Raw genomic sequence first — 22,151 nt, forward strand, 5'->3', positions numbered from 1 at the left:
GACATAGTGGTGGTAGACAAACAGAAGAAGACGGCCGTAGTGATCGATGTAGCGGTTCCGAATGACAGCAATATCAGGAAGAAGGAACACGAGAAGCTGGAGAAATACCAAGGGCTCAGAGAAGAGCTCGAGAGGATGTGGAGGGTGAAGGTAACGGTGGTCCCCGTGGTAATCGGAGCACTAGGTGCGGTGACTCCCAAGCTAGGCGAGTGGCTCCAGCAGATCCCGGGAACAACATCGGAGATCTCTGTCCAGAAGAGCGCAGTCCTGGGAACAGCTAAGATACTGCGCAGGACCCTCAAGCTCCCAGGCCTCTGGTAGAGGACCCGAGCTTGAAGGATAAACCGCCCGCAGGGGTGTGCTGGGTGTTTTTTTTATATATATATATATATATACACACATACATACATATATGTGTATATATATATTTAGTATATATTGATACAATATATATAAATATGTGATATACATATGCCCTATTAATAACTAATTTACTAAAAGGATCACAGTTTGACTTTGCGGTCACGCTGTTAAGATGAACATATGAAGACAACTTGATGATGAGCTGACTTTACTTCAGCACAAAGTAGAAAAAAACATTGACTAGTCTGAAGCCTAAGCTGTTAGTGCATGTTAGTTTAGTGCATTTCTTTTATATTCTTTTACACTTGAATTCGAAGCCTGTGCTATGTTTAATACATCCATCTAACACTGCAAATCACAAGGAAAAGTTTAATATGTCACGACTAATACTCACTTTTCTCAGAGCAAGAGCAGAGAGCACGTAAACACATTTAGAGGCTGTCATCCAAATTACACAGTCATGAGGGACTAAGAATAACGCACTTTGGGGCAAACATTTAACCAACCTGTGCGTCAACAGTCAATGGGTTGTTTTGGCTTACAGCAGATACAGGTGCACAACAGCTGTGAATGGAAGCTCTGGCACTGTTTGCTGGATATTTCCAGTGCCAGACTAAGGACAAATGCATTTGTTTGAGTGTTTTGTATTCACACAAGGGTGTGTCAACTTCTATTTATCGAAATTGTGGTTTTATGAATTCAGCTATATCAAATGAACAACCTTCATGATTGCGCATGGACTAAAGTGGTTATTAATGTTTATTTCGGTTTTGGCAACAATACTGCGCCCGTTTATTTATGCTTTTGTGCATACAAAGGTGACTCTGCAGCGCTCTGTGAATCTGGCTCTTGCAGTATTTTTTGGGTAGAAATAACTCCTGCATATTGCCTTCGAAGTATTGATGGCTGCTCCTGAAATGCTATATGTGTTGCTGAGAGAGAAATCTTGAGAAAAGAGGAACGGGAGAAAGAACACGGTGAAAGATCTGTCAATAAAAACAATGAGCTCCAAGATGTAGCACACCCTGAGGAGATTTCAGGTACGCCATTGATAGAAAAGGAGGCCAATGAAGAACAATTAATTATCACACTCTAAGGACAACGGGATGGCAAGAGGGTCATGGTGAAGAGGAGGGGGGAGGCAGAAAAACAGGAACAGAAAGCAAGTCAGTAATCTGGTTAGCAGAAGTAAAACAAGTGGCACATTTAGTAAAGACAAAAACAGGAGAACCATTACAGCATGCTGCAGGGGCGGCGCGCTGTAATAAGAAAGCCAAAGATACACAAAAAAGAGAAAATGCAAGCAAAACAGAATTATTCAAGGCTGTAAGGAGTGTGTTTAATTGTAGCACTTCTTCTTTTTAAAAAGAAAACTAGCACAGACTTCAAAATATTCTATTAAACTACAGACACAGCTGGTCCAAGGTTGATGTTATTACAGTTTTTCTCAAATGTTAAAACACAAAAGCCAATCCTGTAACCCAAATGACCAGTAGTCTAAACACATTTACTAAATGTAGCCACCATATTCCAGTACCATAAACACATGTCACATGAAGACACAATTCACAAAACACAACCCTCTGTACTCATAAATCTAAACACATTTTTCCTTGCTAAAACACATGTTGCAAAACAACTCTGCTCATATCCTCAAATGAAAGCCCATGTGATGCAAAATGCTTGCCACAGTCACCAATCTTTGAACACAGGGAACACACCTGGCGTCATTCACTACACACAATGACTCAAAATTGAAGACACTTGTTGCTAATGCTGTACCCACATGTAAAAGCAAGTTCAGAGTGCACAGTATGCTGAAGGTTCCAAACAAACACAATGGATGAAGGCAGAGTCAGGGGAAGAGGAATTTGATGCAGAGGAGGGAGAAGAGCTGGCCCTGGAAGAAGAGGAGCAGGCCAATGAGGAAGAGGAGTTCAAATGAGAGGAGGAAGAGGAGCAACCAACGAGGAAGAGGAGAAGGCCAACATGGGAGAGGAGAAGGTCCAGGAGGGAGAGCAAGACAACCTCGCACCATCATTACGGACGAGATGCGAGCAACAGCTCAGCGACATGATGCCGCACAGTGATTGTGGTGTGTGTGTGTGGTGTGAATAACGTAAATAAAAAAACTTCACACCCTGTTCATGTTTTCAAGATTACTGTTGTGTGCAATAGATTCTGTTTTTGCATTGAGTTGTGTTACAGTAGTGTACGTACATGCAGGATTTTCTATAGATTTATACTACTCATATGAAACTCACAAATCTAAATGCCTAATCCTCTGCAGAGATCTACGACGATCCGTTACTGTATAGTTTCTAAAATATGCATTGGCAGTTATGAAACAAAGAACCTTCTCACAAATTGAGCATTGTGTTTTCAATTGTTTTGCTGTAGTGTGTAATGCTGTGTATAGTGTTTACAGTTTTGACAGCTTCGAGCTGCTCTCTTGGTGTGGGAGTTTGAGTTTTGCAGTGGGAAGGTGTGGTTGTGTTTATGTAGCTTTAGAGAAGGGTGTTGTGTTTGGACATTGGGGGACCTGGTGGTAACGTTTGTGAAATGTGTTTTAGCATTTGAGAAAAACTGTATTAAAAAATAGCAGTGCCACAAATCTGAAGGTTTAACAGAGGAAAACTTTAAATTCTTACACTCCAACTTAATTTCTCACCTTAGTTTGAGCTGTTTGCGGCATGGCACCGTGTTCCTCATGCAGGTCCCGCTGAGCGGGTCCACATCCTCCACAATTACAAACGGCGCCTCCTCCAGAGTCACGATGGACAGGTGGTCCTTACGCTCCTCCGCTCCTGAGTACAGCTCAAAGCGAGGCCAAACGTGGTACCTCATCGTCAAGGAGCCTCTCTCCCATTTGCCAACCTGTATGAGTGAGTGGGAGGACAGCTGTGTGTAATGTGCACGCCACTGTAACGAGTACTTCAAGTGGCAGAAAAGTGACAGACACATCGCAGAAGCATCAGAGGAGGAAAAGGGCAGAGAGAAGAGAAGAGAAGAGAAGAGAAGAGAAGAGAAGAGAAGAGAAGAGAAGAGAAGAGAAGAGAAGAGAAGAGAAGAGAAGAGAAGAGAAGAAGGTTTACCCTGTCCCACTGTCTGTCCTTGTCTAGAAGAATGATGACCAGCTTGGGAAACATCTGGTGGCCTTCTTCGCTAAATGACAGGTTTCGGCCTTCAAATGTCACATTCATAAGGTACCTGAAAATGGAAAAATCCAATATCAACACGCGGTTGTTGACCACAAAGCAAAATGTGGAGAATTTAAACTTCATTCTGGATTTCCTTAAAACATGTTTAATGAATATTTAAATGCTGCTTTGCCATCTTTAACGCTGATCTAAAACAGAATTACTAACAGCAAGACGAACCAAACACGCTGTGGATGTAAAAGATTATCAGGAATTCATCTGAAACCTGAACTGACATATTATAACACAAGCTGTGGAGGCTATATGTGTACAAATACCAAACATTTTTCTTTTTCAAGTCTTTTTTCATTATTATTTGGCGTTCAGCTGCTAAAATTCTCCACATTGTTCAGAATCTAGTTACAAACTTTGCTGCACGGTGTGAGCAGCTACAGCACTAAACAGTGGGCGACATTTCTCTGTGAGGTCATCGCAGTAACACCTTTACATAGAGGCAAAGTCATCTTTAAAAAAGAGCATTGATCGGTGCAGCTTTAAGGGCTACGAGGCAACATGCAAGCAGCATCAGTACAGCGCACGGGATGCTGCTGTACCCTTATTCCAAAACCGGTGTGAGGGTGCACTCAAATCAAGGGCCACTTCTTATCAAATATTTTTTAAATGTTGAAATATTGCAACCAAAACATTTCAGCCACATAGATGGCTCATATTGGTAGTGAGTCAGTGCTGTCAAATATTCAGTCCAATTACTTGGCAACGTTGTATTTGTCATTTTTGAAATCTGTTGGGATGTCGTTCAGAAACATAAAAGATTGAAGGAGGCTGAATATCTGACACCCACTGGTTTCCTATTATACTTTTGAACACAGCTGCCCTTCTTCTTTATTAAATTCTTTATGTTTTATTTATTTTAATGTCTATGTCATATGTTTAAAATAAGATTTTACTTTCTTAGGTCTGAGGGTGAGATGTGGCATTTTGTTATTTCTGTATATAAATAAATCTGGAATTGAATTTAAAATCTTTCTCACATACAAGATCTTGAATAATCAGGCCCTGTCTTATCTGAAAGACCTCTTTGTACTGTATCACTCAAACAAAGCACTTCACTCTCACGCTGCGGCCTTATGTGTGGTTCATATGATATATAAAAGAAGAACTTGTGCTTTCCGGGCCTTTTTCTGTGGAACCAGCTCCCAGTTTGGATTCAGGAGATAGAAACCCTCTCTACTTTTACGATTAGCCTCAGCCTTTCTTTAATTTGCCTTTTTATAAAGCAAATTGTTAGGCCTGGATCAGGTGTTCTTGAATCCTCCCTTAGTTATGCTGTAATTGGTCTGGGCTACTGAGTGTTTTTCTTCTTCACTCACTTATTTTCACTCTCTTTGTGTTTAGACATCTCATTGCATTTATTCATGAGTTATTATTCATCTCTGGCTCTCTTCCCCAGCGTGTCTTTTGTCTTGTTTTCCTCCCCTCACCCCCACAAGCCTGGTTATGCCAGAGGTTTCTTCCTGCTAAAAGGGAGTTTTTCCTTCCCACCATCGCCAAGAGCATGCTCAAAGTGGGTCGTCTGATTGTTGGGGGTTTCTCACACTATTCTAGGGTTTTTACCTTCCAATATAAAGAGTCTTGAGGCAATTATTGTTGTGATCTGGTGCTACATAAAAAATGTCCATAATAATTGTATTATTATTAATATTCTTTTCATTGTTATTGTAATTATTATTTGTGGCAGCAATAGCAATCTTGATATTTTATGCAGTCTCTTAACTCAACCACGACCACAACGAAGGTGACCCAGTTTGAAGCATAGTTATAGTGTTAAGAAGAACAGAGCAGGAGCAGGTAAAGCGAGAGTGAAAGGTGGAGGAGTGGGTAAAGGAGGAGAGAGTGCGTTAAGTGCTGTGTGGATAATAATCAGCATATACAGTATGTGTTTCAACAAGTGCACAGCAGTGGCAGATAAGGTGGAATCATCTCTCTCTCTCTTTCTCTCTGCCGCCTCCTTCCCGCACTCTTCCTCATCCTGATCTGTGGGCTGCCATCACCATGGAGACGCTCTGCCTCTGAAACAATCCACCGGAGAAATAAATATCTTGTCTGAATGCAAGGAGTAAGGAGCTCAGTGTGTGTGAGCGTGTGTGTGTGCTTAAAAGGATGTATGAAACACATTTTACCCACCATTATCTCCAAGCAAGTCAACAGTGTGAAAAGAAGGACAATACATCTTTTCACAAGTGAGTAGAAAATAAATAAATAAATTGCAGACAACAGATGAGCAATGGGCCTGAAACTTGCCCAAGATTTTATCGCAAGTACCTCCCACTAGAACATTCGGTACTTCTATCTGTGATCTCTTCAACTATATTTATATCCGACCTCACACACACACACACACACACGCAGAGTTCTAAGTAGGCTACATGCTTGGAGCAAGTCAATAATATGACTCAAGCCTCCATGAATTGCCTATTTGCTGCGTACTGGCTGGCTTGCGCACTACAAGTGCTGTAATGCACGTGTAACATGGGATTAGCCTCCTAATACAGTTTGACTAAAACAATGAATCCTGTTCAGCGTCCTCCACCAACTCACAAATCCGACATTTTCCTGGAAAAGCCTTCAAAAATTTTACACCTGGTTAGACACTGCTTGTAAATATCCTTCACCATTTTTGCAAAAAACCCATTCTCGATCACTTAAGCACATTTCACTCGGTGCACGGCGCACTTGTGAAGCACAATGTTAACCAAACAACTACAGCGCCGGTATCATCGCTTATTGGTAATGATATGATGCGTATAAGCCTGTAGGAGTGCACAGGCGGCACAGGCGAGTTAAAGGTTCATACCAATAATGGATGGTTGTAATCTGAGAAGTAGAGAAGGAAGACTGTGTAAGAGCTCTGAGGGGGGGTAAGGAGGAGGAGGAGAGGATGTGGATGGTTTGTGGAACCACAACCAACAGAAAAACCTCCATGAATACATGTTTCCCAGCATAAGCAATTGCTAAAGAGACAGCATAATGTTTATTTGATTGATATTTACAACTGTTTTTTTTTCTTTTGCATTAGTAGTCAACAGTGAACCTTTGATAACTATAAATGTTTGATAACTAAAGGCATCTGCACTCTAATGCGGACCAAAACAACCGCACCCAGAAGGTTTGGTGTGAATTATCAGGCGTCTGGGCTAAATGCGTTCTCATAGCTAAGCATGCTTTGCATTCTGAGCAGACATGTGGTAGAGTACCACTGATGTGCATTCACTGTTCCTGCCCCAGACACATCTGTGTACCACTACAAACTGTTCTCACATGGTTTCTAGTGAGGCATTATGGTTCATGTGAATTTTTTTCTGTGTTTTCTCCCCAAAACACTGAAGAAAACTTCAAGTGTACAAGCTCATCAGCTGATCAGGGCCATAGTAAATGAACTACAGGTGTGAAAACACCTGTTTTGGTGCGCCAGCATGTGATGGAGGTTTTGGAATGTGTCCCCTCAGAGCCTGACGCGGTATGCTGGCAATAGAGGTGTCATGGTAACTGCATTTTACGTGGTAAAGGCAAAAAATGTAAACTGTATCAATAATGCACATATAATAATTATATGTAAGAGCAAAAGAGAAGATTTACAACATGGTATTGAAACCTGCTATGATGTATGATTTGGAGATGGGGGCACTGACAGAAAGATAGGAGACAGAGTTGAAGATGTTAAGATTTTCACTGGAAGTGATCAGGATAGACAAGATTACAAATGAGTACGTCAGAGGGACCGCTGAAGTTGAGTGGTTGGAAGACAAAGTTAGAGCAGCGAAGTTAAGATGTTGTGGACCTGTGCAGAGGATAGTGGATATACTGGAGAAAAGATGTTGAAGATGGAGCTGCCAGCCAGAAGGAAAAGAGGAAGGCCCCAGAGAAGATTCATGGATGTAGGAAAGAAAGACATGTAGAGGGTTGGTGTGACAAACGATGTTAGGGATAGGGTGAGATGAAGGCAGATGATCCTGTGGCGACCCCTGTGTAATCTTTTTGTATAGGTCTTTGTTCACATGTGGTTAAAGACTCTCTCACCACCTCTATGGCTTTGATTCATTTGCCAAAGAAAACAAAGTACAAGTTGCAGAGAATCTGAATTTGACAGCTCAGTATTTGTAGTTTTACAAAACACTCTCTGCAAATCTTTAAAAAACATATTCGCTCACAGCAGCGAAGATGCTGCTTCACCATCAAATCAGCATCGCATGTGATGCAGAAAAATGTTTTATGGTAAAGTAAGCTGAGGTCAAATTTAGCCAAATTCCCAGTTGTAGCAGTTTTATATTTTCTTCTCTTGTGCTTTTATTTGTTTGACGAGCACTACAAGATTGTAGACAATAAAAATAACTGCGTATCTGTCTATATTAAGTCTCAGTAATACTCAGCAGCTCAGCAGTGTTATTTTGACTGCAGACAAGACGGCTTTGACGTGTCGTCACAAGCGGGTGACGCAAGCAGGCGTACGTAAAACTGCAACATGAGCAGGCAGGATAATTTAATGCAATGTGTTGCCATGGCTCCCACAACCACAGCAATTTCTGTGCAATCAGCTGCGTTGCCATGGGAACAGTAATCTCACAGATGAGAGGCTGGTTGAAGGAGAGGAAGAGAGAGGAGTATTTTTTAGTCTGAACCTGAGTGTTTACTGACTTCCCCTCATGCTGTCTTTCAGTTTCAGATCAATCTCTCCATCTAACCTCGGAGAAGCGCGTCGAATCACACATCAATAGGATTCATCTTCCCGTACATTAACCTGTGCCTTTACAAAGACTGATGCACGCTGTGAATTTACAGCAGAGGAGGCTGCTCTGTTTATCATTTTGTAGCCCTGTACTATTGATGTAGCTTTTATGTGCTGTTTGATCCCTCTTCATGTCAGAGCTCCCCTCTGGAGGAGGAATATAAAATATATATATATATATAAATAAATAAAAACATAAAAACTACTGGGATGAGCCACTAACCGAAGCTCACGCGGCTTCATCACAGCCATATGCAGCGCCTTGTGCGCCTCGCTCACCAACTGTTCCCCATCTAATCACTGGCTGTGAGGGGAATTTATTTTTTAGCAACAGAGACAATGAATCATCAATGGCATGGACACAATCCCTATTTTTGTGTGTGTGTTTTTCTATCCCCCAAATATCTTCAAATGTGTTTCTGAGCCATTTGATATCATGACTCCTTTTGAATTTCTCTTTTTTTTAATCTCAGAGTGAAGCAGAACAAGGTCACAAATTCTCTGTCGCTGCAATGCAGGGATGTAAAAATATATATCTCTGGCGCGCGTGTGTGTAAGGAAGTGTGTGCATGTATTCGCACACACACTCGCATGGACAAACTGTATCAGGTTGCTGTGGATGACTCCTGAGGCCTGCCTTTCAAAAGTTACCAGTTACTGATAAAATGTGTACTACACTTTACATGTCCTGCAGGATAGAAGCTGTGACAGCGAGTAGAGAGTGGACAGCCTCACAATACCGTGAATTATGAAAAATACAGAGTAGAAATGATGAGCCGTGCTACTCGAGGTCCACTTCAGAACAAATTAAACAAGGTGGCAACAGGTGGGATATGGGTGCAAAAGCTGCGATTAAAAGACAAAATATTTTCTGGTTGCAGCGAGGTTAAAATCTAAAAACAGATATCTGTGTATGAATATGCTGAATCTGTGGGCAAAGGACAGGACTTTTGGTCCTAAAAGCTGGTAAACAGTACATGTAGAGAGCAAATGAGGATTTGCATTTAGATTCTCAAAGCTACTATCTCTCGACTGATTTTGCTTTAGGAATAAGAAGCCACTGGTTTCCCAGACTGTAGCGAGAGACTGTTTAGCACACAGCAATTTCACCAACACTACAACCGAAAGATTGTCAGCCGTCACAATGCAAACACATATAAAACCGCTATGTATTTGTAAACTTTAACAGTGGCAGGTTCACAGTGTGACCTAACAAGTTTTAGATTAGCCTAATAGTTCTCACTCTGAGAGTCTGCAGAGGTAATCAAAGTGTAATTGAGCCTATTAAAAAAAGCGTCTTGAACACGAATACAGAGAATAATTTCCATGTTTCGCCTGATTGCAAATCAAATTCATTAGCTTGAAATAGCCCTTCCTCATGAGTTACATGACCAGCATGACATCTCCAGCATGTATCATAATCAAACATTTTCTGTCATTTGAATATAAACTGCTTTGTTGCTTGTAAACGAGTTTCACAAATCCAAAGATGAGCATCTTGCTGTGAGGCATCGGTGCCAACCGAGCCATCGCGTTGCTAAACGCTAAATTTTTATTCTGCCCTGTTCGTTTTAATTTTAGGGGATTTAGTTAAATAATATCAAATTTAACAAATTTAACAATTTAACAAAAAAAAAAAAGATCCTCAGGCTTCTCCAATCCTGGGTTATGGGAAGGCTGGAGCCTATCCGAGCTGTCACTGGGCAAGAGGTGAAACCAGGTAACCAGATAACCTCTACTCCTACAGCCAATGTTCATGTTTCCAGACTGAAAAGCAGAGTACCACGAAGAAAATCTGTGTCAAACCCAAAAAATTCTGGCTGTGAGGTAAAAGCGCCAACCACTGTACCACCATGCAACCGCCCAACATACAATTCCAAATCCCCCAAATGATTTTATTTCTTATTTATTGAGCCATGTTTTTCAAGTGCCACAGCCCCGAAAGCTAAATACACAAACACAGTGCTGCCGGACTCCACACTGAAAAGATGTAAGGCTCCGAATCTCTTTGAGCTGCAGCCTTTAATAAGAGAGTCCACAGGAGCTCCGTGTGATCCGGGCCCGCGAGGACCCCTGATGTGCAGGAGACATCAGACAGCTACCTGTGGAGTCTGAAGAGAGGGAGCGTGTATCACAGAGATCGCTTACATTTAAAATGTGAACAAGGGCAAAAGAGAAGATGACAATGACCTTTCATAGTTATGTTTTTGTTGTTGTTGTTTTTTACTGTGGCTGATTTGATTTTAAAATTAGTAAATAAGGACACACTCATCAGTCCTTGTTAACCTCTACAAATAGAGCATATTTGTAGAACTAAAGACCTAATTTGACAGACGGTGATATAAAGAAGATTTCTAACATTTGTCAATAAGAGGACCAAATACCTCAGATGATCCCATATCCCCGGTAGCAACTAGCTAAAGCAAACCTGAGTACCACGGGGAAAAGCACAAGCTTGTCAATTTACTGTGCTGGTGATAGTCATGTAGTCATGTGTCTCAAACTTTCCTGTTTTTGTGTCGGCTGCTTTTCTTTTTCTTCTCCTTGTGATCTCCATATACTTTTTTATTCTTTGAGCGTCTCAGGAACATCTTTGTGTCCGTATGTTGTTATTTTTTTCTTGTCTGAGACTGTTCATGGTGGACACACAGCTACTGCTGCTTCCTTAAAAAAGGTAGGTTTACGTTTTTAAACGGGAAGAAGCAACAAAATTATTAGGTGTCTGAAAATAGCGAGCTAGCCTTGTGTGTGTGGGTGAAGACGCTGAGCAAAAGGCAGCTTAAACTGTAGGAAACTAGAGGGCATAATTTGTTATCAGCTCGCATTTGAACATGTTTGAATGAACACCTTAGCTCAGCCTGACAGCCAGATTAAATACTGCTGGAGGATACATTAAAGTCCACCCAAAAACACGTTCTCATAAATTCACAATGATGTTTAACCACCACACAGAGAAAAACATCATTTAAGTGAAATTTTAAAAGAATTCTTCTCTGACAGCGAGCCCCACATAGCAGATTTTCACTTTGTTACTTTTTTTTTCATTTAACATTTTTGGACAGACAGGGAATGTTGGGAAAGGGGGAAAAAGCTCACTGGCCAGGAGTCAACCCCCTGAAATCTCATCATCAGTGACTAACGCGATAGTTAATATTTAACTGTAAACCTGGTAATCAGAACATGAAACTTTAGTTTGAAACTTTGAAACTTATTCTCAATTTTTAAGCTAGTCAGTGTTTTTTTTATAGGGTTAGGGTTGGTTTGCATCTAATGCAGAAGCAACAATCCACCCGGTTAAGTCCTAAGTACATGGTTATCAGGGCGCCCAGATGTTGAAATTTTATATAAAAAAACAAAAAAAGAATGAAACTTCCAGTTTTTCCTCACAAGTAAAACTTTTTGTTGTAAGTATAAGAAAAAATACTAAATATAATCTACATTTAAAACCAATTAAAGGGCCATACTGACTGACCAGAGCTCAACTACAGACCAGAAAATGTCAGTGAAATTTGGATGGCTGTAGGGGTGACAGGAAAGGCAGAAGGGGTGAGTACAAAGCTAAACTCATATTTAAATGTTCAAAGCAAAAAGAATACAGACAGCTGGGGCAGTGCCTTGATAATAATGGTTAATATTTACATGAAAATGTCAAAAAAGTGTTACTGACTTTTTCTTACACTAAATAGCACGCACTCAGTGACAACCAACCGAAGCACATCTGAGAGAGAGGTTAAGTATTAAGCAGTCATGTTATACTTCCAGATAAAACACTACCTGGGATACTTTTGTGTTTACATTTGACCACATTTGCTGTGTCACTGTATAAATTGCTGAGTCACTACCATTGTACTAAAATGATGCCGCTGTTGGCACCGTGATAGATTTCTGCTTTGAATTAGGTAGTCTGTCATCAGTGGCAGCAGCTCGCTAGAAAAAAAGGATTAATTTTGTTTGGGCTAATAAACACTGCTGCCTCTGAGCTACAATTATCAATAAAATGTTCAATTTTCATCATATTTAAAATTAGCGCAAAATTATCTGAAATATGACGACATTACGTGATAAATATTGTGATATCGCTCTGAGGCTACGTCTGAACAGATGACTGAAAAGGGAACATGTTGTGAACTATTCTGTTTACAGCTTGAACATTGGTTTGCGTGTCCTTTCTCTGTATTTCAGTTAAGTATAGCCTCCCCAGTGTAATTCTTTTACTTCCTGTTTTATTTTGGTAATCACATGTCTCTTGTGATCTGTGCAGTTTTCTTCTTGTTTAAAGGAAGAAACTACTGTCACTGTCACCAAGTGCTTTCTCCTGGGGATCGTTGAATAATACTAGAGAATAACTATTATTAGAAGAAAAAATATCCAAAACATACATTTAGGTTTTTATTTTACAGTGCCTGTTATAAATTAAATTGTACTGCAACATCAATTAATACAAACTTTAAGCTGTTGCTTTTATATAAAGATATAATTTCCTGTTTTTCTCTACTTTAATGATTTATTGGTCGGTTGGAAAAATGTGCTTAAGAAGTCCCTTTGGTGTCTGGAAAAAGGCAATAAAAAACAATTTAGAAAATAATCAAGAGATTAACATAAATTATGTTAATCATTTCTTCCAATCAGAGCGCTTTAATTAAAATATTGACATGAGTATGGCGGTGCAGAAATAAACAGTCTTCATTAAGTTCTCACACACTGTATCGTCTCGAAAGTGAGCAGGAGCAGCAGCACCGGGAGCAGCGTTACAGATGTGAACCACTGTTTGCTGATCCAGTAAGCGAACAATACAATAAGTAAAAGGCCTTTTGAAATATTGATTGGTTATTTCTGTGGCATTTAAATCTCCCTTACAGCAATTAGCTATAAACAGGGCGCGGATAGAAATTGAATTCATGTCAAATATAAGTGATTCAGCTCTGAAACACATAAATCCTCCCTCCTTTCAATGTAGCTATAAATAGAAAACTAGGATCAACAGTTTTTAGCATGAGATGGGCAAAAGAGGGAGGAGGGGTGGGATGTGGAAAGCTTAAACATTACTTTCTGAGTCAACATTTTGTAACTGAGACATGTACTTGATACAGGTTTTCAGGAAAAATGGACGACAATCTTTGAGTGAGAGGTGGAAAAAGGAAAAAAAGAAGCGTTAGCAATAGAAAGATATTTAAAAGACTGATGCAGTCTGTAGATAGATAGCATAGGCTGCATTTAAAAGATGAATACCAGTCACAGTGGCCTCACTCATTGTTAGTGAGTTCCTCATGTGAAGAACTGACCTAAGTTTATAAGCTGATGCCATCTTACTGGACTGAAACCAGATGTGATGATTGAGGGATGCTTTTGATTGATAAGCTATTAACATGTCAAGCTTATACAGCACAAAGCAACAGCAAAAAAAGGTAGGCCTGCCCTAAATTCATCCATCTATTCATCTTTGCTCAGGTACTGGTGTGCAGAAACTGATGCCTTGTTTTCTACTGACTTCTATACAATCAGACTTCATTTTGCACCCAGAGAAGATCGATGCAGGTCTGAGGTTCTTTCAGACCTGGAAGCTTCATCTATAATAAATCTGTGTTTTGTAGAAGGCAAACAGGCCTTCCCATCCCATCATTGCTACTAAAGTGTGTTAGACTCACAGACTGTAAATAAAAGATGGCGACCACCACAATGTCACCCATTGGTTAGTGAGGTCCAGTTATAAAGCCTCAAGCTGAGCTCCTGTACTAACACCGTACAGATGTTTTTAGTTCTTTACTTGGTGAATAGAAACAGAAGGATGGGGACAGCTACTGTATGCCCTAAAACAAGTCCTCCTCCTTTTGGACTCTAATAGGGCCTTGTTACGACTGCTGTGCTAATGTTGTATGCAAATCTAAGTGTGCAGGTGCCTTTCCATCATTGGTGGTTCTGGAGGATGGGGAATGCGGATTGGCTCATTTCCTGGAGATAACATATTTGATGATGCTGCCATGGATGACCAGTGGATTCATCCTCGGCGCACCCAAACTAGCAGACCCTTTTGTTACTTGCCGGTGCTGTTACTTTATACTGGAGTATGTAGGGGTGGACTTTAATGTAACAACCACCCAATTTACTTTTTTCGGTTGAACGGCTGCTTGACTTGACTGAGATGGATGCCTTCCTCAAACCATGATCCAAAGCGCGCGAGACTGAAATCCTGTGCAGTGTCGCGAGATTTAACATTGCTATATTATTGAACATGATATGAACAATTTAATCCACCCTCTCTGTATATCATGTAGTTTCTACACTATATAGTTACACTTCACTTTAAAGCATGAGGCAATTGTGTTAAATACACGCAAGATGCTTACATAAATCCAACTTTTTTCAGTGTAGATGGGCCATAACAGAACTAAAATGAACATCATGTTATATTAAAAAAACAGCATTGATAATATAACCGTTTGTAGATCAAGTTAGCTTATGACTGTATTCCTGTAGACTTCAGAGGGTTGCTTGAAGCAGGTTTAACGTTTTATAGGAGACTCACTGAATACCTGGAATTCTACAATTTCAGATCACAAGTTTTATTGCAGGATATCACAAGAATTTTATTTATATGTTTCTTGTTTTGCTCTTTTTCCCTTTTTTTATGTTGCAAATCAGGTTATCATGTGTGATATTGCCCAAAAGGGTATATTTACCTTTAATATTAAATGTAAACTTCTTTCAGTTGTTTCCTTTTCACAAAGGGTCACAGTCAGGCAGATTTTTTACACCAGATCAAACCCTCTTGTGGATTTGCATTTCCACCAGGTCTCAAACTGTGGAAGTTTATATGTTAGACAGATGTGTAAACTGGAACGCTATGAAGCCCCGTCTTTTACATATGTTACAAAAAAGAAGTCCAGTTCCTCAGACTCAGTCTGTCAGTCAGAACTGCCCACCAAGTACATTAAAACATCAGTATGATGTTGGCAAAAAATGCTCCCAGCTGGACCTCATGGTGGGAACCATCTTTATTTACAGTCTATAACTCTAGCCCTCTTCAGTGGCGAGGATTCCCAGAAGCACAATGCAATGGCTTGTTTGCCATCTAATAAACACAGATTTATTAGACAGACACTTTTATTGTGCATATTAAGAAATGTAATAATGGTGCTCTCCTGCTGCAGGACAAAAAACAGGAAGGAAAAAATACTTTAACCTCCTAGGACCTGGCGTCCACATATGTGGACATCACATTTTGGGTTAATACAGAATTTTGCTCTACAAGGGCCTGATATCCACTTATGAGGACATTATACTGCTACTGTTCTCTCACAATTTTAAATGAATATCCTCAAAAATAAGGTAAAAAAAAAGAAATCTGGTAATTCTTTGTTTTTACATTCATCGGGCCCCAATGTGACCAAATATCAAAGAGAAAGTAAAAATGCATGCCGTGGAAGAGTTCTGGTCTTAGGAGGTTAAAGGTAAAAGAAAACGAGAGGAGCACGCTTGCCTCGCGTGCACAGGAAGCAGCAGTGACTTTTTTGGGCTGAATTTTACTGAATGCTCAAAAGAATGGCATGCAGCGAGCCCACAGCCGTGAAGGAAAATGTCTTGTCAGACTGCATAAAAGCACACTCACTACAAAATATTTATCATGTCTTACATCATATCTACCGGTGAGGAATTTGTAACAGCACAGGGATTTGAGAGAATTTTGAATGCCAGCCCTCACACACACACACACACACACACACACACACACACACACACACACACACACACACACACACACACACACACACTAAAGAACATCACTTTCTCTGCACACACAAATAAGCCCCTTAGCGCCTCATCCAGAAACCACTTGGAGCACATTTTCTCATTACCCCAGTGTTCCTGTCCTCTCTGTCAGGCAGGAAACAATGGATGGCCTCTAGAGCTCTGTGCGCTTGTGCGTGCATTTGCTTATTTGTCTAGGTTTCCATGTTGGAGTAACTGCAGCCTGTGTGTGTGTGTGTGTGTGTGTGAGAGGTCAAGCAGCCCCTAAACAAATTTGTGAGCGTGACTCACCGGGATCTCCCATCTCCGTCCATCAGCGCTGACAGGATGCCATGCTAATCCAGCATGCATGCAGCCCACTGTGGCCTGTAGCTATATAGGAGTTCATAGAGACATATGGCCTTATTATTGCTTTTGTCTCTTGGGATGAGTGAATGGAAGAGTTGGAATTATGCATATGCAGTGTGTGTGTGCGCTTGTTTAAGTATGTGTGTTCTAGACCCCTGCTAGCCCCTGGAGTCACCATCAGGATCCAGTGGTCCAAATTCTCTAGCTTCACTCAGTCAAATGGGGAAAAATGGAACGGATGGCTGGAAAACACACAGTATCAACACACATGCAGCACACACCCACACAAACAGAGCACGGCAACATCCCAGGTGTGTGCCCGAAGGATGATTGAGAGCTAACCCTGGGTCTGATAGCGTCCTTTGGAAACTGAAATATTCATGGCCGTGGCGCTATTGTTATCTCTGTCCTGTTGGTGGCTTAAACCTCGATGGCACGCATAAGTGCTCCACATATAAAAACAACAACAACCCAGAAACAAGGGTAAAGACAAGACCCAAATTTGCAGTAATACATCAACCTCAGCCTGGAGATTAATGCAGTAGTGGCAAGGGAGGTTGCCTAATATCTCCCTGTTTCTTCGCAATCCTGAAATTCAAACTGACAGTGAAAAAAAAAAAACAAATAAAAAAACAGAGAAGGAGAGAGAGAGAGAGAGGCAGACAGGTGAGTAGTTTTGTAAGGCTAAAGCACCGCTTTTATTAGAGGAGATGTCCTCAGGAGTCCTTAGTTTTTATTAAAATAAGCCCTAAGGAGCACTTAAATGTCACACTATACCAACACATCTGTGTTTACATGCGTGTTTCTGTGTGCGAGTGATAACCCCACTGTTGTTCTATGGATCTCTTTTTTTCCATTAATCCGGCAGTCCCCGAGCATTCAATTAGCTGTGGAATCTGTGATCAACGTGAACACTAAAAGCATGCCCCATGAAGTTAAATGGGGATTAATTATTGAATACCAATGCTCCGTCTTGTTCTGTAATGTGCCAAAAAAGCAAAACAAGGAAGTTCAGAGGAAGAAGGAGAGGGGGGCGAGAAGGATGTTTTTCTTTAAAGATGGCTGTGAGTTAAGATAAAGATAAGAAGGGAGTTAATGTTTCTGTTCATCTTTTTTAAGTTTTTATTGGCCATTAAAACAAATTCTGGCTCTCCCGAAGGAAACGTCTCTGCTTTGTTCAATGTCTGTGCGTGTTTTTTTGTGCCCACGTTGTATTTCATGTGTGGGGTCGCACATTTTCTAGATTTGTAATAGTAGTTTTTCCAACCAAAAACCAGATGGCTGCTTTGGCTTTGATATAATTAATTTAAAAACATATTTTACTTCTAAAGGCATTTTCTTGTAACACACCATGTCCATTGGCTGCAAATATAAATTTTAAGCTTTATAAAATTAGGTGAAAGAAGCTTATTGTTTTTTTTTCAGTAAGGGAGATTATCTTTACTGGATGGTGCTCGTATTAAAACAATGTCTGAACACCAATATATGTTGATTTTGCAGCTGGTTTTCACTCAAGACTCTTCATGTACATTGTAAATACTGATTGGAATCACTCAGTGCTGGATTTATGAGAATGGCAGATAGAAGCTAAATGTCTTATACTCCACACACAGCCAAATTTGTTTTTTCTTAACCGAACCAAACAATAACGGAAAACCAAAAGTGGAAAAAGAAAATAGATGTTCCACTTGTACACTACATCCATGTGACTGCATGGCAGGTGAAATGAAAAGGAGAGTGATTGTGGAGCAATAACAAGATAAAACAAGTTGTTGATTTTTCATATTTGTCTCCTCTTGTTTTCCACCCAGCTTCTGCCTCTGTTGTTGTCTTGATATGCACGTATTTCTTAAAGCTTTCAAGACAACTGGTGCTAAAAAAATATGATGGAAAAGCAAACCAGTTTGTCTCAAGGGGCAACTGGCAGCCTCCTAACCCACTGATTTGTGTCCTACCCCACCTAGCTACTGCTGTACCACCTGCTCACCTGTCAGCCTCTTTGTTCTCACATGACACAGTGGATCTGCCTCCATCTCACCCTATCCCTAGCATCTCCCTCTGTCACACCAGCTCTCTGCATGGTGTGCTTCAGTACAGCCATGAACCTCCTCTGTGGTCTTCCTCATTTCCTGCTGCCTGGCAGCTCCATGTTCAACTTCATTTGGCCAATATATCCACTAACCCTCCTCTGCACATGTCCAAACCATCTCAACCTTACTTCTCTAACTTTGTCTCCAAACTGCTCAACCTGATATGTCCCTCTGTTGTAATCATTTCAAATGAGTATCATATCCAATGAATATCTTAACATCTTCAACTCTGCAGGCTTCAGCGTGGCCTCCTGCGTTTTTTGTTAGCAGCTCTTTCTCCAAACCATTTACCATAGCAGGTAAATAGCAACCTTTCCTTTCACTCTTGCTGCTATCCTTCTGGCACACCTGACACTCATCGTCACTCATCCCACCCTACCTGCACTCTCTACATCACCTCTCCTGTGCACTGTCCATGCCTTCCAATAGAAGTCATGGACAGTGGGAATCTTGCTTATGCTAACATTCATTCGTCTTCTCTCCAGAGCATACTGCCACCTCTCCAGACTCTCTTTCACCTGCTCCTTACTCTTACCGCAGGTCACAATGTAGTCTGTGAATATGATCATCCATGAAGACTCCTGTCTGTCTCTGCTAATCAGTCCATCAAAATGTCCAAATAATATCAAAAATGAGTAAAACCAAGAAAACGATTATTGCAAGCTCCATGTAAAAATCTTAAAAATTAACCTTGAAAACATTAAACCTCTCCACATGAAGTAGCTGCTACTGAAAGACACTTATCTTTGGATAAACACCAGCAAACACTTTTATTACAGCCACACAGAAAATGCTAACCCGACATGCTTTATTGGGAAGTTGTCCGTGGCAGGTGGTTGGAGGTATCCTCTATCACCCTCTACCACAGGCTAACTTCAAAGAACAAGATCAATGAACACAGGCCACAAAGAAAAACGAGCCACAATCTGAGAAGCTTTAGGAGCTAGGAAAGCAGTAAGTGTAGTAAACAATGTAGCTCATGTGTTTTTAGACAATGAACGTCCCGCAGAGGTAGCTGACTGCCTGGATTCTCTCGTGATGAAGATTATAGGTTCTCAAGAATCACGCCGCTTTGCAAGGTAAGCACAGTATTGCATTGCAGGTCTGGTTCATTAGACCGGGACATTCAGAGTTGAGGGGTTTGATTTCTTTACACATTTCACCATGTATGCACATCATCCAGCCAACTCACTTCAGTATTTCCTTGGAGTGTCCGGTGTTTGAGCTCTTCTTGTCAGGTGTCCCGAGGCAGCTTGACTTCTGCATGGTGTGTGGCCCTCGATCCAGTATCATGGTAGAGGTTGCCGTAGCAATGACAGCCACTGCATCGCGTACCCTGGCCTCGATGTTGTAGTCCCATTCGTCATATGACACTGAGATAAGCCCTGGGAGAGATAGTGAGAGAGCAAAGGAGAGAGAAATGAGGTGAGAGAAAGGGATGTATGGAAAGAGAGAGGGAAAAAAGAAAGATGAAAGGAAGAGAGAGAGACAGTAGTATGAGAAAAACAGGCGAGCTGAGTGCTGTGAAAATTAGCCAGAGGGTGCAAGATATACAAAAATAAAAGCATTTTAGAGAAGGTGAAAAAAAAGAGACAAAAGGGAGACAAAACTCAGAAGGAATGTCTAAAATGTTGAAAACAATATTGAAAAGGTGAAAAAAAGAAAGAAAAAGAAAGAGCTAAATATGAGCATCAGTTGAGACTACGGTCACTCCTGAGCTCACTTTGTTATGCTTGGTTTTCCAAGCATGAGAAACCGCTGGCTATCACACGTCAACATCCATTTCTTGCACACAGAAACAACTGCGTTTTCAGGTCATTTTTCATGGCTGGTTAGGATTATGTGTGTCATTTGAAACCTGGGCTGCAAATCTATTGGGACAAAAGAGAAAAGCCAAAACACCATTTTTAGCCAGCCTAAAAATGGTGTTTCTGCTGGTTTCAAACATATGTTAAAATCTGATTTTTCACCTGCTCAGGCAAATGGAAATACGGTAATAAATTAACTGTAGTTGAAATAAATGGCTTTAAACATGCTCAGTGAGTGGAAGGGCTCTAGGGAGAGCCACTGCAAAAAGGACCTGAATCCCTGGAGAAATACTTTGAAACCATCACTGGGAATTTTGGTAACAATGGGGCCAGACTTCAGCTTATTAGTAAAACAATAGCTACAATATAAAACTAATGTGTGTTTAGTCATGATTTATCACTTATTCATGAAAAATCAGTGGATTCAAAACGATAACACACGATAAAATTAATTTCCAAGCACATTATGAACTCAGTTCACAAAAATCAGCGTGTACCTAATCACTGACTGCCACTGGTGTGGTGCAAATACAGCAGGAGAACATTTGCATATATGCAAACAGGCCCATCTGTCAATTGTGCCCACATTTTGTTACAAAGTCTTATGAGAACCTACCACAGAATAAAGCAACATTGCAGACATTTCAGCATCTTGATGTCAGCTTGGTAAATGGAAATGCAAAAACCGAGACCACAGTCCTTCAGTGTGTAGTAGACTGTGTAAATTCAAAGCACATTACATTTATACAAAGCTCAGGAGAGAGTCCTCTCACAGGACAGACAAGATGTTATGAGACTGCAGTGGAGCCTTAACAATACACTTCAGACCTCATTGATCTGGTTTAAAGGAACAAAGAAATTTTTATGAACATTGACAGTTAGTGAGGCAGAATAAAACGATGAATGGCCAGTATAAAATATGATGCAGCACAGGAATAGCCGTCCAAAGACCCCACGATTAAGAGCGTCATGGGAAGGGGCAGGCCGGGTTATCCTTTGTCTTTTCTTTTCTAACACGTCCTCGAATTTCAGGCAAAGTGGTGCGCGCCACCTTTAGGTGGGGTATTGTCGTCTAGTCAGTCCTTTCCACTACTTCTCAGATTAAATGCAATCAACTCAGCAGTATTTGAAGGCAGCAGATTTATCTGGCAGCAGATCTTCACCACACTGTCTTAACCTCTGTGGTGGTACACTGCAAAAACTGGCTATCTAAATATATTAAAACAAACATTTATTTGAGAAGATCCAGACTATAATCAAGTGCTGTATAAGTGTGTGAAATGTTACTAAGAGGTCTTGAAACAAGATTTCTAGCTGGAAATGTCATCTCAAACAACTACTTTTAGAATTTATATACTAAATAAGAAGTAAAAGACATATATTCTCAAAACGAGATTAATAATCCTATTCCCTGTGCTCATGCTTAACATATCACTCTCAAAACAAAATCTAAAAGACTTTTTGGCTGGATATAAGATTGTAAGACTTGGTTAGACAGACAGATTTCTGCAGTGTAATCAGACTCTCCTTGTTGGAAATCAGGAACCTGTTTTCCAAGTAACTCAATACTGTTGCTCCGTCTCTTCTAGTTAACTCACTCCTCGTTTAAATTCCTATCTTTGTTTCCCATCTGACGTTTCGTGGAGGTCAGCGTTGTCTCCAGCCCCGGCTACTGCTCAGTCACACCCTGCATTGGAAGGATTCGCAAAACCCTACTTCCATCAGAAAACCTCCTTTCTGGACCAGAAGCTCGCGAGTAAAACTGTTTCCATTACTCACTCCACAGTCATACCTGTGCAGCTCTTCTCCTTCTCAGATAATCTTCTCCTCTCCTCTCCTCCCCTTCACAGAA

At 40.7% G+C, this 22,151-nt stretch overlaps 1 protein-coding gene across 1 annotated transcript in view; it reads right to left on the bottom strand.

Annotated features, from left to right (window-relative positions):
• The window catches only part of grin2bb (glutamate receptor, ionotropic, N-methyl D-aspartate 2B, genome duplicate b), a 120,596-nt gene that overhangs the window by 39,645 nt on the left and 58,800 nt on the right, over positions 1 to 22,151 (bottom strand). Inside the window, exons 5-7 of the mRNA XM_085408830.1 lie at positions 19,684 to 19,876; positions 3,459 to 3,573; positions 3,035 to 3,240 (exon numbers count right to left, since the gene is read on the bottom strand). Of these exons, the coding sequence (XP_085264956.1) occupies positions 3,035 to 3,240; positions 3,459 to 3,573; positions 19,684 to 19,876 (514 nt within the window). The remainder of the gene's footprint in view (positions 1 to 3,034; positions 3,241 to 3,458; positions 3,574 to 19,683; positions 19,877 to 22,151) is intronic.

The sequence above is a fragment of the Rhamphochromis longiceps genome, linkage group LG6 (assembly GCF_057381845.1).
Source record: "Rhamphochromis longiceps isolate RC_006_pf linkage group LG6, R_longiceps_female_GT1.1, whole genome shotgun sequence".
Lineage (NCBI taxonomy): Eukaryota > Metazoa > Chordata > Actinopteri > Cichliformes > Cichlidae > Rhamphochromis > Rhamphochromis longiceps.